This window comes from Musa acuminata, chromosome BXJ1-4 (genome assembly GCF_036884655.1).
Source record: "Musa acuminata AAA Group cultivar baxijiao chromosome BXJ1-4, Cavendish_Baxijiao_AAA, whole genome shotgun sequence".
Classification (NCBI taxonomy): domain Eukaryota; kingdom Viridiplantae; phylum Streptophyta; class Magnoliopsida; order Zingiberales; family Musaceae; genus Musa; species Musa acuminata.
In genome coordinates this window covers 30,023,215-30,039,361 of record NC_088330.1, presented here as the reverse complement: position 1 = coordinate 30,039,361, position 16,147 = coordinate 30,023,215, and the positions used below count along the sequence as shown (strand labels likewise).

The 16,147-nt window shown below is 38.0% G+C and overlaps 2 protein-coding genes, 1 long non-coding RNA gene and 4 other non-coding genes across 7 annotated transcripts; 6 read left to right on the top strand and 1 right to left on the bottom strand.

Moving 5' to 3' along the window:
- Window positions 1-1,954: 1,954 nt before the first annotated feature.
- LOC135672505 (uncharacterized) lies at window positions 1,955-5,420 on the top strand. Its single transcript, XR_010512999.1, has 2 exons — window positions 1,955-2,207; window positions 4,854-5,420. It is a non-coding gene; the product is annotated as an uncharacterized LOC135672505 (long non-coding RNA).
- A 147-nt stretch (window positions 5,421-5,567) lies between these two features.
- TRNAM-CAU (transfer RNA methionine (anticodon CAU)) lies at window positions 5,568-5,652 on the top strand. Its single transcript is given in 2 exon segments — window positions 5,568-5,605; window positions 5,617-5,652. It is a non-coding gene; the product is annotated as a tRNA-Met (tRNA).
- A 73-nt stretch (window positions 5,653-5,725) lies between these two features.
- TRNAM-CAU (transfer RNA methionine (anticodon CAU)) lies at window positions 5,726-5,810 on the top strand. Its single transcript is given in 2 exon segments — window positions 5,726-5,763; window positions 5,775-5,810. It is a non-coding gene; the product is annotated as a tRNA-Met (tRNA).
- Window positions 5,811-5,883: 73 nt separating this feature from the next.
- TRNAM-CAU (transfer RNA methionine (anticodon CAU)) lies at window positions 5,884-5,968 on the top strand. The gene is given in 2 exon segments: window positions 5,884-5,921; window positions 5,933-5,968. It is a non-coding gene; the product is annotated as a tRNA-Met (tRNA).
- A 73-nt stretch (window positions 5,969-6,041) lies between these two features.
- Window positions 6,042-6,126, top strand: TRNAM-CAU (transfer RNA methionine (anticodon CAU)). The gene is given in 2 exon segments: window positions 6,042-6,079; window positions 6,091-6,126. It is a non-coding gene; the product is annotated as a tRNA-Met (tRNA).
- Window positions 6,127-8,095: 1,969 nt separating this feature from the next.
- Window positions 8,096-9,166, bottom strand: LOC135672504 (abscisic acid receptor PYL10-like). The gene has a single exon (XM_065180983.1). It carries the CDS (start codon window positions 9,148-9,150, stop codon window positions 8,521-8,523), a length of 630 nt encoding a protein of 209 aa, XP_065037055.1. The 5' UTR covers window positions 9,151-9,166; the 3' UTR covers window positions 8,096-8,520.
- Window positions 9,167-10,171: 1,005 nt separating this feature from the next.
- Window positions 10,172-14,208, top strand: LOC103982074 (RPM1 interacting protein 13-like). The gene is made up of 3 exons (XM_065180982.1): window positions 10,172-10,503; window positions 11,062-11,148; window positions 13,947-14,208. The coding sequence occupies exons 1-3, from the start codon at window positions 10,210-10,212 to the stop codon at window positions 14,070-14,072; spliced, it is 507 nt and encodes a 168-aa protein (XP_065037054.1). The 5' UTR covers window positions 10,172-10,209; the 3' UTR covers window positions 14,073-14,208.
- The last annotated feature ends 1,939 nt before the right edge of the window (window positions 14,209-16,147 follow it).

The window sequence follows — 16,147 nt, the reverse complement described above, 5'->3', positions numbered from 1 at the left end:
CCTATTATAAAAGGGCGTATGTATGTTCATAATATTCCCAACACAACTTTTTATCTAAAAACCTAATTGAATCGTCTAAATTATTTACTAACTTAAGTATTGAAGAAGCATTGTTGGAAAGTCCTAACACAGTTTTACAAGATTAACACAACTTAAATACTTGGGATTCTTTGTGAAGAAGGGCCTTAGTTGTCTCTGAATCAAACTAGAGCTAGTACTTGGATACTAGAGCTAGTAATCATGTGATTAGTAATAGAATGTAAAGTTTAATCTGATTATATATTGATATTATATAATTAGGAACTTCTTTTAATGAATCATTTATTTCAAAATAAAGTTTGACAACAAAAGATAATGTTGTAATATTGACATGATTCAAGATTCAAGAGTTCCAATAAGAAAAACTTTGAGATGTTTGACTTAGGTTTTATGAAATATTATCTTGGCACTACAATTGATCAACAAATTATAAAAAAAAATTATTTCTCAAAAAAATATACTATAGAGCTTCTCAAAAAGTTCAAAGTTAGCAAGAAGCGATGGCAGTGGTTAGAAGGTTGACAATATATTTTACAAATAGATTTTTGGAGTATTATGTACTTGATTGTAACCATTTATTGAGCCAACTTGATCAGCATATACGTGGAGAATCAAATAGAATTTTATCTCCAAGCAAGAATCCTAATAGTGAAAAAGTATATATGGTTATAATTTCTTTTTAGGATTATGAGCAATCATATTCATCCTAAGATATTTAGTTTAGAAATATACTAGAAGAATTGAGATCAATTTTTTTTATGACAAGTTTCTAACTTTAAAATCATCTTAAAATGTAGTCATCAAGAGAGGAATGAAATTATCGTACTATAAATTTTGAAAAAAATGTTATAGATATCTTTACAAGGTATGAAAAATTTAAGAGGACATTAGAGATAAAAGTTAAATTTGATTAGAATTAAATTAAAATTTAGAAATTTAATTGATTTAGAAGTTTATGTTTAATTAGGAGTATGAGATCGGTTTCAACTATATTGGGCTGATAGTCCATAGTGGGATTTAACAGTCCACAGCTGATAGCCCATCTCTTTTAAGTAAAATGTTAGATCTAATTAGGGGAGAGTGTGAATTGTAGTAAAGAGGAGAAAAATTATAGTAACGAGATAGTAGCTATTTGATTCAACAAGAAATAGAAAACGAATGAAATGAAAGAAGATAAAGAAAAAGAGACTGTTTTCTAATCTTAGATCATGATCTTACGCTCACATAGAGAGAGAGAGTTACATAGAGAGAGAGAGTTGGCGCGCCTCCTCTTTGTGTTCAATAAAGGTTCCTATTTTCCTTCTCTATCTTCTTATCTTATCGACGGGATTGCAATCTATCATCTTTTTCATCCTCCATTACATTTTGTGATGAGTTTCGCGAGAATATGACAAATTTTGGAGAGTGGGAGATTGTTAAACAGATCGAGTTAAGGTCTCCTTCTGTTAGCATAAAATCTATAATCATGTTGTCTGTAATGCGAAAAAACTTTTATGCCAAGATTGAAATCAAATAAATTAGATATGACAATATTACGATACGTACCTTTTCTTGTTGTTCTACAAGGATCTGTAAGGATCTGAAAGGAAAACTAGATCCTTCTCCTCTCTTCCTATCTTGATGGATTAGGGGATTAGGAGAGAGGGAGATTGAGAGAAAAACCTTAATCTCTCAATTGCTGAGGTCCTGTCTATCATATACTCCCTTAGCCCTTAGAGGTCCTGTCTATCAGATACTCCCTTAGCCCCTAGAGGTCATGTCTATTTATAGGCGAGAGCAGAGAGTCTAGGATAAGTTATTAGGAGAGTTCCTCTATCAAGGTTATCTCCTAAGGAATCCTACTTTAACATGAACTTCTTTTCTATTGGCCAATAACCATAATCAGAATCCAATCATATCTATAATATATCTTACTTAATTAAATAGGACCACATACTCTTACACTTGTTTTGCTTGCTTACATCTTTGCATCTTCAACTGAAGGCGTGAGCTTTGCCTAGGTTGGGTTGTGTTATTAAACGCTTCTTGTGTTCTCCTGATGATGATTTCTGAAAGGCTTTGCGCATGAGGGATGAGACAAAAGTGCTGCGTCACGATAGGGGGGATGGTTCTATAGATGCTTGCAACTTCTAACAAATCCCTTGTTTCGGTGAAGCACCAAGCGACAGGTAGGAACGCTTTTCTTTTTACTTTTTCTTGTCTGAAAACAAGATTTTGCGGGCAAGATAAAAGTCGTTTTGGTAAAGGGAAAAGAATGTAGGAGGATTTCGACTTCAAGAAATTGTGCATCTGAGGTGTTTGTTGAATTGTTCCAACTTGGTCTGGATCCGAACCCCTTTATTTTATTTTGCGGATGTATTTGGTTCTTGTATCACTATTTGAGATATTTTTAGCATTTTGTTTCATAAATTACTTTTACAAGCCCTAGTTCACAGTTGGGTGTTTCTCTAGAAAAGACTCATATTTTGGATATTTTCTAAAAGGTATCCCTCGTTTGTTTTTTTTCCTAAACAATACTCCTAATTTAAAAAACCCAAAATACCCCTCAAAGGTTTTCCTGTCAATTTTTTCGTTCATTTGTTTAATCCTTTTTCAATTGTTATAGTATTTTTATTTGGCCCGTTTATAGTGTTTTTCAATAACGTTTATAGTATTTTATTAATGTACTGAAAACACTATAAATGTTATTGAAAAATACTATACGTGACATCGTATAGTGCCTCTTTGGTTTTCATTGCTCATAGATCATTATAATAACATATTTTAGCACAAGTTAGTTTGATTAAGGTTAGGAGTTTATTTAGATCATTTATAGTGTTTTTAAGTAAGATTTACAGTATTTTTGTTATGGTCGTCAAAAACATTGTAACAAACCAAAACATTGTAATTTATGGAAAATTTTTTGAGAGAAGTGTTGGACGTTTTTTTTTTCAATTTAGGGATACTATTTGAGAAAAAAACAAAATGAGGCTACCAATTGAAAATACCCAAAATATGGGTATTTTCTAGGAAAATCGCCCCTCGCAATTTGTGTAATCCATCTTCCATATGCCCATTCAGTAGAAGTACCCTTTTTCTATTCTTCTTTATTATTTTACTATTTCACAACTGCATTAACAGGTATAGTGAAGACACATCATTGGAGAGGCAGAGCTACATAAATTTCCATGTGTTGTTTATTCTTGCAGCGGCCTCTTGTTATTCTGTTTTCTTTTCCTTTTTTATGGGTGGTTTTTGGTTGGTACACTGCCAATGTCATGATCAGCTGGTTAAGTAGGAAAAATCCATGATGTCACTGACTAGGAGATATGGTAGTTGCTGATTCTCACAGTATCTTTTTTCTTTCAGCTGGTTAATTGCTCATTGAAAATGGATGGACAAAGTTATGTTCTTTTTTCTTTCAATTGCTAGAATTATTTACACACAGGCCACTATATGGTACAGGTTGTCAAGTTAAACATTGATTTGTCTTCAGGAAACTGAAAATGGATAAAATTTTGAACTTTTCCATCATTTTAAAGGACTTTGGCTTTAGTAAGTCGTGTAACTAAAGTTTTCACTAGCATGTTGTTTCTTAACCTGAGTTAGTATACATTGTTATCAAAGTTTGAGAATAAAATTTCAAAGAGGTGGGTCTTAAAAAGAACCCAAGTCAATCTCTAGAGCTGCTAAGTTTTGGTCTGGTCTTTTTGCATGCAACAGATGGCATTTGTTTACTTATGCTTAACATTTCAGCTTAAGATAGGTAATATCACTTGGTATGTTTCAGTTAAATAAGAGGAAACCACTGCTGTTGTCTGTGCTGATTATTTATCGAGTCACTGTCTTTGCCTTCTGACTCTTTTTATTCAGATTTTTTTCCTTTCGCCCTTTTCTTTTTGTACTTGTTCAATTTTGTTGACAAGTATTAGTGAAATATTAAACTATTTCCTTTTTTCCTTTTGCTTTTTTCCAATCTTGAAATAGCTTACATGCTTCCGACCTGTTCATTTAGTCACACCTTGTTCTGAACTTGTAAATCGATAAGTTATTTTAAAACTTGTGTTTTATAAGTTCATATATATATAAAAGTAATATTTTATTTATTTAATTTAGTATCATCATATGTCAGTTTTATGTAAGTTGTATAGAGATTAATTAGTAAAACTGCAAATTGGTATTGTTTAAGACCCTTCTCAGTTAGATATACCCATTAAAGTTAACTTGGAATTTATCGAAGTGAGGAAAAAGATGATGAGATGAATAAAATTAATAATATGCATGCATTGAACATCCATATCCAATCTTCTGGGTACTATTGACACTCACCTGTGGTATAGCATGAATTGGTCCTGTCCTCCAATTGTAGGCTTTAACACCTAAACCATAATTTGCAATATTTGCTCGATGTTAAAAATTTCAATGATCTTGCAAAAATTACATTTGACATGTGCAGTAAAAAGGAAAAATTGACATGTGCAGTAAAAAGGAAACTAATGTACCATTAAAGACACTATATCTCAAGACACCTATAGTAAACAGAAAATTGATTGTACCATTAAAGTTCTAGATGCAAATGACTTAATTATAGGTGATATATGCATTGTATCTGTAAAGTCCATTAGGTAAACTAATGTTTCTGGTACAGTCAGGCTTAAATGTTCACCATTGAGGCATTGATTGAAAAGAATTAGGAGGTTATATATGTAATTAATTACTTGAAAGAGTACATCCACAAATGGAAAAATTCTTGATTCTTTGAGTTAAAGCAATACGTGACATATTCTTTGAGTTAAATCTGTATGTGATATGTGTTTGATTTAATGTCTTTTTAGGACACTTTAATACAGTCTGCAAGCCCAAAGTGCCTTGGTGGATTCAGCTGCTTCATTTGCTGCGGCAAAGTACAGAGGACCCTGTCGATGTTGCAAAGCATGTCATGCAAGAAGCTAGTCTAAGAGGGCTATATAAAGGCTTGGTTCGGATCTTGGAACGCGAAGTTCCTGGTAATATTGCTGCCTTGTTCGGAGTATACGAAGCCCTCAAGCGGTATTTTGCAGGCGGTTGAGACACTTCAGGATTCCTCTGATCATTGCTGGAGGCCTAGCTGGAGCATCCTTCTATCTATCTACCCAACGTTGTAAAGAGCATGATTCAGATTGATGGTTATAAGAATCCAAAGTACGTCAGATTCTGACTTCAGAGGGAATCAAGGACTTTTACAGAGGCTTTGGACCAGCAATGGCTCGCAGTGTCCCAGTTAATGCAGACTCTTTCTTGGCATAAGATCTAGCCTTGGCTGACGTTGTCAATTCTCAGATTCTTCATCTTTTATTCTTGAACAAAGGAGGATCAATTTTCAGAAAAAAATTAGTAGAATAATTTTCCATTCTTTAAACCAATGCTTTATTTTTGCTAGTTTCGATTCTTGTGCTATTATTGGCAGCTGAATTATTTTCTGAAATGTGGTTTCTGCCAACTATATCTGGGTATTGGTTCATGTTAAATTATATGCTAGAAATAAATATTATGTTCTTCTTTACCATCGAGGGGTGGTGGCGCAGTTGGCTAGCGCGTAGGTCTCATAGCTTCTGAGAAATCCTGAGGTCGAGAGTTCGAGCCTCTCTCACCCCATTTTTCATCATTTGGTATTTTTTTCCTTTACTCTTTTCTTTTATCTATGGTTTATGTGCCCTTTTAACATCGAGGGGTGGTGGCGCAGTTGGCTAGCGCGTAGGTCTCATAGCTTCTGAGAAATCCTGAGGTCGAGAGTTCGAGCCTCTCTCACCCCATTTTTTCTCATATGGTATTTTTTCCTTTACTCTTTTCTTTTATTCTATTATTTATGTGCCCAGTTAACATCGAGGGGTGGTGGCGCAGTTGGTTAGCGCGTAGGTCTCATAGCTTCTGAGAAATCCTGAGGTCGAGAGTTCGAGCCTCTCTCACCCCATTTTTTCTCATATGGTATTTTTTCCTTTACTCTTTTCTTTTATCCTATTATTTATGTGCCCAGTTAACATCGAGGGGTGGTGGCGCAGTTGGTTAGCGCGTAGGTCTCATAGCTTCTGAGAAATCCTGAGGTCGAGAGTTCGAGCCTCTATCACCCCATTATTTTTCATTTGGTATTTTTTCCTTTACTCTTTTTCTTTCACTCTTCTGTTTATGTTTTCTTTTATAATGTAAGATAATACCTTTCTACTTTGTTTTTTGTTTCTATTTTCTTCAGCAAAATTTATCTATACATTATGCTCCTCCCCATTGCTTTTTTATTTGGTATTTATTTTCTTCACTCTTCTGTTTATGTTTTCTTTTATAATATAAGATAATACCTTTCTACTTTTTTTTTTGTTTCTATTTTCTTCAGCAAAGTTTGTCTAAACATTAAGCCGCTAGGAAAAACGCATGAACTACGAATTAGTCATCCTGTGGTGGATGCAACACCTATTTCTTTCTCTTGCCCATCCCCTCAAGCATCCACATCTTTTGGCATGCCGACGACACCATTCAAGAATGGGTGTATTGTGTACCATGTTCTTCCAGTAGCACATGACAAGTCCTTTGTGCTTGCTTCGTTTTGTCCTTCTGGGTAGATGCACTCGAGATGAGCACTTGTGTTCTAAATGGGAATTCCTTTTGCTTTCATCACTCCCCTCTTTTCTTTATGGCCAAGTTGCCAACTTGATTCAAGTCCTTCTCACAAGACAATGCCATCAAGGAATGCAGCTGCCTTTGCCTTTAAAAATGTGATCACCCAGGGCCACTATCTTCCCTGAAGAGATGACATATATTAGTGGGGATAATTCAAAGACTCGGAACTCCAAATCATCGTCCAGTATCAGTGGATAATCTAGGACAGCTGAAAGATACTGAAACCAGGATTAGGTCATCATGAAAGAATACAAAATTAATGCCATCACTGTGACATCCATGTAGTTTTTTTTATGCTCTCCCTCTTCAAATTCATTGGTTTCCTCTTCTACAACATTCTGTGAAGATGAGTTATTCCTCCTGATACAGTGGGTGATATGATATTCTAAGCTTTTCTGCTGCTACTTTTGTTTGCTGCAAAGATTATCTTCATTTGTCTATAGTGCAAGCCACTGACCTAAAAACTACGGTCTTTGAGAAGGCACCGTCATATCCCATGCAATTCTCCATCTCGATCATTATAATATGGAAGATATGCCCCTCTCTTAATCAGCATGTAGAGAAAAAGAAAGGCTCCATACATAGGCCTGATGATTCAGAATTCTACATTTCCAGCACTTTCTTGCCATTCGATAGGTTTTATGCATGGTTATCCTTGGTTCAGATAACAAGATAGCTTCATCCTTCTAGATTGGATCGGTATTCCTTGGGCTTTAGAATCCTAATCATGACACTGCATGGCCTAGGAAGTCTTCTACCTATACATATTTAAATCTTTATGAGTTTTGGTCCTTTTCAGCCTTGATTTCTTAGAAGAGTCTCAGGCAAAGCCACAACGTTACGCATTAGCTATTCCAAGGGATTACCTACCACTTAAACAGGTTTGTGTATCATGCTTTGCTCATAAAACCCTACAAGCTTGCTGTTTGGATAGTAGGATAGATATGTGCACAAGTTATTACTTTAGGTTTTTGTCTCTTAGATTGGGATTTTTATATTATCAAGCCACATTTCAAATTCTTTTTCCCTCTCTTGATTCTTTCAGATCCATATATCAAAATACCACTGCAATGAAATATTCTCTCTCATGCTCTTGCTTTTATTCTTAGTTTAGTAACCCACTTACAAGTTAAATTGATCTCTTTCTATTTTGTTGATGGCAAATGAATTGATCAACACAGGAACTACAGAGAACTCCTTATAATCTAAACAATCTTGAATAGAAAAATAAAATAAAATTAAGCATCTATCTAATTAAAATCTACGTGAGATCACAAATCTATGTCTCTTTCTACAACAAAGAAATTATTGCTTCTTTATATCAGTAGTGGTGTGTGTTGTGGGAACAAAGTATATCTGCAAGCAAGTATTGTCGTACTGTATCATCCTCTCTATCATGCTATACTCTTACTACTTCTTGGAGTACATATCAACAGCCAAAGAGATGCCATCATATAATAATAAGATGATAGGCCACATGAGATGCATCAGCACCATATCTTTAGTCTTTTCTCAGGCGCGCGCACACACACACAGCTGTGGTGGTTTATTGTAGAACAAGCGTTTCCTTGGAAGCTTTTCTGAGATCCAATCTATGTCACCACCACAAACAAGCAAAGGGAAAGAGACCGAAAGAAGAAGAGAATGACTGGAACATCGCCTGTGGCCGCAAAAGATGGGTGACTGAGACCGACCGCGGAGGGTCTACTGCGATATTGGAAGAATAGAAGCGTGTTTTTGGTAATGTAACCATTTGAAACACGTCATTATTACGTCACATCGCCATCCCCGAAGGCAAACTCTCCACCTCTCTCCTCGGGTCGTGAGCGGCGGGGTCAGTTCTCTGAGCTCCCCCTACACCGCTGCCGCCGCCGGCAAGGGCTGCGCCTCTGCCACGGACGCGAGCTTCTGGAGGTTGAGGCGGACGACGGTGTCGGCGAAGAGCCTGGTGTCGTCCTCCGTGTTGCCCTCCGGCACGTCCACCACATAAGATTCCAGCACCACCGCCCACGTCCCGCCGCTCCCTCGGAGCTCGTCGACGGTGGTGACGGACCGGTAGTTCCGGAGCCGGTGCTCGCCACCGACGATGGTGAAGCCGGTCATCCGCAGGGCCTCGTCGAGGACGTCCAGCCGTTCGGTGCTGGTGCTCGCCGGGAGGCCGGAGATGATACTCACCTCGCGGAGGCACCCCGGCCGGATCTCCCCGCCGCCATTCACGGCGCAGCTCCTGATGAAGTGCTTGTAGACCTGGGGGCGGTCGAACCGCCGGACCACCGACCAGACGGTGGCGGCAGGGGCTCGGATCCGCTGTGCGAGGAGGGAGGAGCACTGTCCCGGCCCAACCTGGTACCGGTGGTGCGACTCCACCCTGTGTCGCAGATCCGCGTACTCCTCCGCCTTCAGACCCGCGGGAAACCCCTGCTCCTCCTCTATCGCCATCGGAGATCGGGATGAGGATGGGCTCTTCTTGCTGTCCTCCTCCATGGGTGGTTGCTCGACCCTTCCTCTCCAGGTCAAGTGGTGGCAGATATAACTCATATATATAAATCCATGTATTATTATTATTATTATTATGTATACATATATATAATATATAATAATACATGGAATTGTCACAAATGAGTATAAATATATAATGATAAAGTACATGGGAAATAATGAGGAGAGTAGTGGGTGGCTTTTATTATATTATTTATTACTTTATTCTCATTAAATGTTGTGATCAGGAGAAGGTGCGTGTTATGGGGTCGGATCACTTATGATTCAAACCCAAACCCTGATACGTTACACTGGTGCAGATCAATTGGTGGATTCAAAAAAATTGTATGTATCAACCTTATGCCACTACTTGCATACTAATGCATATTGTTCATCCAAATTCGATGTAGATGTCTTTCATGAATTCTTTGAAATCATTTCTCGAGAGTAGCTATGATTTCGGAAATTAGTGAATGATGCCATTAATTCCGATACGAAGATCGCAATTGGAATTGCCATTTGGTATCGTGTATTGTACGTGAATTGACTACAGATTTAAAGCAAAGGAGTTTGAGAGCTGATCTCAACTGAATCAACTAGTCTTTATTGGAACCGATGAATGAGATCTCAAGATAAACGATGCCATGATTCGATTGTGAATAATTCTATTTTGCCCCGTTTCTTCTATCAATCCATGGTACGTTTACTAAGTAGGAGATCAAGGGATATAAGTCAACTCCGAAAACTATTTGTAGTTAGGTCAACGCAACATCCTTACAAGTCCTACGTAGTTAGACTATGATTTTCTATATTTATCTTTTTAAATATTATATATATATATATTCAATCATTTTGAGGAACTTTATATTTTTTATAATTCGAAGTAGCTAATGAAAACTACAGTTTAATTTGAAAGATGTTACCTCTAAATATTTGAAGGGACATATTTAATTATTTACTATAATAAAATAATGAGATAAATAGGATTTGGGTATCTGAAAAGCCTCTAAGAATTAATACGCGCAATTGCGCGACTAACTTCTTTCTTCTGTGCCTTCGATTGCAATGGCGATAGTGGTGATCGAGATCTCCTCTACCGATGAAGACGAAGAAGAGTGCAAGAAGGAAGAGATGCAGGCAAAGAAGATGGCCACGACGGTGGGTAGGAGGAAAAGGAGGGAATATGTGAAGGTGGAGAAAGTGGAGGCACCGGTGGATGACGAGGACGAAGATGACGACGACTGCTTCATCCTTCCCTACAACCCTTTCTTGGACGACCAACTGGACCTCAAACGTAGGCTCTACCTCGATGATCCCCCACTGTCCGACGACGTCACCGTGGTCGCAGAACGAGGCCAAGTGCTATTCTATTGCCTCTCTCTCTCTCTCTCTCTGCTCCTTCTTTTCCCTTTGTTTTTGGTCCAAGGAACCGAATCAACATAGAAACCCTAGAAAAATCTCGAAATATTGGTGTTTGTTGCAGCAAATTTGATTTTCGCGATGGAAAGCGCTGGAGAAGACTTTTATAGGGGCAGATACCTTGCCGAGCTCTCACTCGGATGGTCAATTTGGTCCGCCAAATCTGGATATTGGGGTAAACTTTGTGACGAATTAATAATTAATTCCGTCGGTAGGAGGAAGTCGAGCAAGTTGCGAATCATGGACCCATCAAGAGGATAATTTTATGGCCTTGAAAGAAAGTTTTCATGCTCTCTGTTGCATCATGTACAATCAGTATTAACGATATCGAGTGTCATCTGTTTTCCTTTTTTTACATCAAACTGCAGAAATGCATCTAATTGTCTTATTCTATTGCATGTGCATGAAAATCTTTTTGTTGGCATAAGAAGACTTGCTTTTTCAATGAGATAAGAATAAATAAAATTTCAAATTATAAATTTGAAGTTGACAATGCAGGTTGCTTGTAGAGATTATCCCCACTCAAGACACTTGTGTGCAAAATACCCCTTTAGCAAGACAGCTCATCCCATCCACTGCCACAAGGTCATTTTCTCTTTTCCTCGATCCTTATAATATTAGTTGGTTTGTATTAATTACTATGTGAAAGTATTGTTTGCATTCTTTGTCCTCAGAAGAAAGAACTATTGTTGTTATAATTGCATCTTGCTCACAAATTAGTTCATTCCTTCAAGCCTCACGGAGTTGTTTAAAAAATAATTTCACAAATTGCAACAATAAGATTTACGAATTTATTCTATGAATCCATAGAATAAATTGTACAATCTTTTTCTAGTTGTTTTTACCTTAAAATATATGGAATAAATCTTGAAATGCCAGATATGTTAAAGTTATTAATCAAGTTAGGTTTATGTCCAGTCCAAATTTAGTTAGGCCAAGTTTGAATTTAACTAATAATTAGCTTGGTTTCACATAGACTGTTCGTGTCAATAAATTCAAGAAGCCCCATTGATGATATGGTTACCTAGAGACTAAGTTTTTCTTTTTCCTTTCATTTTTATTGATCATTCATAAACTTCATTTTATAAGAAGGTGAGAAGAAAAAAGGGGCAATACACACCACAGGATTCTTCTTGTATTGGTTATCCATAATAATCCACATACTTATAATTGATCTTCATATATGTTAGAATAATAATAAGAATTTCTTTAGCAGCTATATTTTGAATGCCTTGCTACTGTAAGCAGCAAGCAATCTAATTTTATCCTTGTGGAATTTGATAATCACCTTCCAAAGTGAATAACAATGATTTGATATAAGTTTATGCTACGTACAGAGTTTCATGGATCTGGTATACTAAATACATACAGTAATAAGTTGCATTTTCTAGAAGGAGCATGTAGCTAGGTGGCGCTGCTATGCTACAACATGGGTAGCCAAGGTCTCGAGATGTGAGAAACCTGTCTGCATGTGGAGCAAGGGTTGCCTATATTTGACCATTTCTGGACATTGGATCAGTAGAAGCCTTGTCCCACTAGACTACTAGGTTATCCCTTGCATGTGTATAGTTGATAAGCTTGTTGACAACCATTCTCATTAGACGAGGTTTGTATCTTCTCATAGCACACTCCTGAAACAGAGTAATTTTTGCTAATTTATATTTCTAGTCTATATCTTCTCATAGCACACTCCCGAAACTGAGTAATTTTGCTCACTTAGATTTTACATGGTCTTGTTATAACAATTTCAATATAAAACTAAATAGAAATTGATCGAACTATTAATTTCTTACTGGAATATGCCAAAATTTACAACAATTCTGTAATCTTGACTGACTCTTTAAAATTATTCTGCTGCAGTATTTGGTGGGAATAACACTTTAAAATTACAAGAAGTTTGTCAGTCCCATCTAGTTGATCTGTGCTGTTTAATGTATGCTGTAGAATAGGTCCACCTATTTATTAATTGACCTTCTAGATTAAGTGGCAAGCAGCAGTCTTGCCTGAAATTCAATTGTGAGGAGAAGCAAAAGTGGAGGAAAGAGCAAGAGAGCAGAGAGTAAAGCTAGCTATTAGTAAACCTAAAAGAATCGGTTCTATGGAGCCTTCTCAATGTTAAGTTTGGTTCATACATGAATTATTTCATTGAAAAGAAAATCATTGATGATGACACATAAATCAATGTAAAGATTTTTTTCCTAATGTGGGTCAAAGATGGAAACAGTTTGCTCCAAATGATTCTAGTTTATATTTTCTAAATTCATAACTCTGTGACAATCATGAATCATTTTCTTTGTAAGGTTTTCTTCATGCAAACTTTAAGATGGGATTTTACATGTCAAAGTTTCTTTTAAAGTTTTCCATGGAATATGGGCTAAAAAAACAATTAAATAGGCACTTCCTTTCATTTCAGAAACTTGATAGGAAACAATGGCATCATGCTTGTAGCAGAGCAGAAAAGGAAAAAAGTATTTAGTGGACATTGAGAAACTTGGCAGAAATATCAGTAAATTTTATTAGCTACTCTAAGGTATATGTTGTATTGATAATCTTAGAAAATATTAGTGCAGTATTTTGTGTTACCTCCACAATATTGGTGATGGTGGAAGCAGGATGACTAGAAGGTATACGAAACAAGATTATTGTTTCTGTTTTAGACACATGAAATATGTTTTTAGATGATCTCTTTTTTCAAAAGTTCATTAAATTTCAAGATCAACAGTCCTTTCAATCACTACTATCGTTCTCATCCTATTCCTGTTAATATGGGATTTAATATAAGTCCCATCTGAATGATAAAGATCAGCTGATATGGGAAACATGGTAACTTTAGGTATCCTGAATTTACTAGTTTCATCAGTTATAGTTATAGAACCATGGACCAAAATTTCACCTACTTTTGACCTCTGGTATCTGAATCTATGGATCCTTTCATTTTTTTTCCCTTGTTAACCTAGATAATTCTGACAAAATTTGAGATGTGGGTTAGCACCCTAACAAAGGAAAAGAAGGGAGATACCAAACAAAACTGCAAGTTCTTGTCATGCAGCTACAACCAAGTATCTCTCAATTTGAATCTGTTATGCATTGGAAAGAAGCAGACACACTGAATGTAGCAAAACCATGTGCCAATGATCTTTGTTTACCATCTACCATTAGTGTCTGTCTATTAGTTCTATTAAATATTTATAAGAAAATTTTCCGCATAATTTGTATTAATTATTATTTTAAATATTATTGTTAAACTCGCTTTAGACTTGATGCATTGTGGACGCATCACCATTTTAGGCCTTAATTTGTTATTTATGATTTCGTCCATAAATGTTATTATAATTATATGGTTGTTTCCTGATAGACTAGGCAACTTCGCTAATTGTTTGCAGTGTTATTGCTATGTATGCGATGAACCTGCTCCCTGTAGGGTTTGGGATAAGCATTGCCATGCATACGACAAGAGTTGTTATTGGAAGACTACAAGGGAAGAAAAGCGATCAACTCAGGATTCCTGAGTTTGTGGAAGTTTGTAGGTACTACTTACTACACAGAACGGATAAACTTCTAAATAGGATATTTGATGTAATGTTTATATATGTTCGTGTCTTTTGGTATGTTCATACTTTACCTAGCATGTAGAGGGACAGCCGAAAGCTTAATAGTTCATACTTTTGGTATGTTCATGCTTTAGGCTTGTAAATAAAGATTGTATCATGTGGACACTTGTGCGAGATTCTTGGTCTGTAGACCATTTTGAACCTTTGTTATGTAACTATTTAGAGCTTGTAAAGTCTGCTTGTAATTTGCATTGCCTATGAAGTGTTTCCTGGAATGTTTATTTGTGGATCCCGAGTGAGGTATTTTCTCTAACCCGTTTTTTCTTCTGTGGGTCCTAAGGGACCATGGGAGGCTTCGGGGAGGTTGACCTTTACGGACGGACAAGCAAGGATGCAGCATGACTTAGGTAATACCAGCTAAGTCCGTGACAGATGGTATCAGAGCGGGACAAGCACTCATAGAAACACTTAACATGCAAACGTGAGGGATCTAGCGGGGCTGCGTTGAGGGCAGTCAGCACACGCATGACCGTTTGAGGGAAAACATGCATAGAAATGTAGGGAAAAGTAGTCGCTCGGAGGAGCGGGCATCTGAGATTGGAATTCAGAGGAATGGCCAATCCTTTGCGCAAGAGGCACCACGAGAACATGCAATCTTGGAAGAATGCAGAGAGCACAAAGGTTGGGATGGCTGAGTTTGAGCTACGGCTCAACGTTGACAACTATACTTGATGATGCTCAAGGCAAGCGAGGCGCTTGGTAAAGGATGAGACCATGCAAGGTGGAATGAGTTGCTCGGCAACCGAAAGAGTTGTGCAAAGCTCATAGAGGTGAGAGGAATTGCTAACTCGAAGAATTCGGTACTCATGTATGGGCTTATATGCGGACGATGGAATGTTCGCGGCCATCCCAAGGCGACCGAAACTCGGCGCCATGGAGCATTAAAACTTTTTCTTCGGCATCTGAAGGATACGTCCGTAGGAGGCTGAAGTGTGCACTGAGTTCAGCATGTTGCTAGGCCTTGAGTGGTGCGGCGGAGGCTGTATTGACATGGAGTCGCAATCTAGCAAGTGCGTTTTGCTGGAGGCAGAACAATGCACAATTTGTTCAGCAAATCGGAGTAGTCCAAGGGGATGGTGGTCTCCGAAACGAAGAGAGATGTTGCTCAAATGAGATAGATATCCAGGAGGGATAAGTCCCGGCTCTCCAGAGGGAGAATCATGTGTAACAGACCGAACATGTTGAGGAGGAGTATCTCAACAAACAACAACTCGAAGCTCAATGGACCAAGCAAGCGACGAGGAGTCGTCGCATGATCTTACTTGAGAGAATGCATTGGTGGATGCATTGCGAGATCAAGTGGGGGAGCGACCCAAAGCAACATAAATGAAGGCACACTTGGAGTCGATATGAAGATCGGACTCAAGGGAGGGCTGACCCGTGGAATGGTGGGCGCGAGGGCCACCATCAACTCAATGCAAAAACGAGGAGCGAAGCAACTTGGGTGTAACTTGGCAAAGTACCCAAGCCGCATGAAGGGAACCAGCATAGAAGATGGAACATGGAGCGGAGGCATAGTGTTTTCCTTAGACAGAGGTCAAGGACATGAACTCTTGCAGAGGAAAGAGTAGGATCATGTTGTTCCATGGGTCCTTCATTCTGACGGAGCGGACTCATCTTGCATGGTGCCAAAGACGAAGGGAGCTTCTGGGCACATGCACCTTATCTCAGAGAAGCATTTGATGGAGGAACTAAGGCGACTCAACTTGCGGAGGCGAAGTTGGGTTCAGAAGGCCTTGGCACGGGGCAAGAGGACGCGGAGGCGGGTATTCTTGAAGAATATGCCACAGTGTTGCCATTCAAGTTGCCATGAAGGAAGCGATGCGCAGCGAAAATTATGTTGGTAGGGGTAGAGGCCTAGGATCCAGACAATGGTGCACTAATTGCAGTGAAGTCGGGCAACTTCGGGAGCTACTAGGCGACGGACTGTCCTAGAGCAATGCTTCATCTAGGTGTGACCCAAAAGTGGGTGG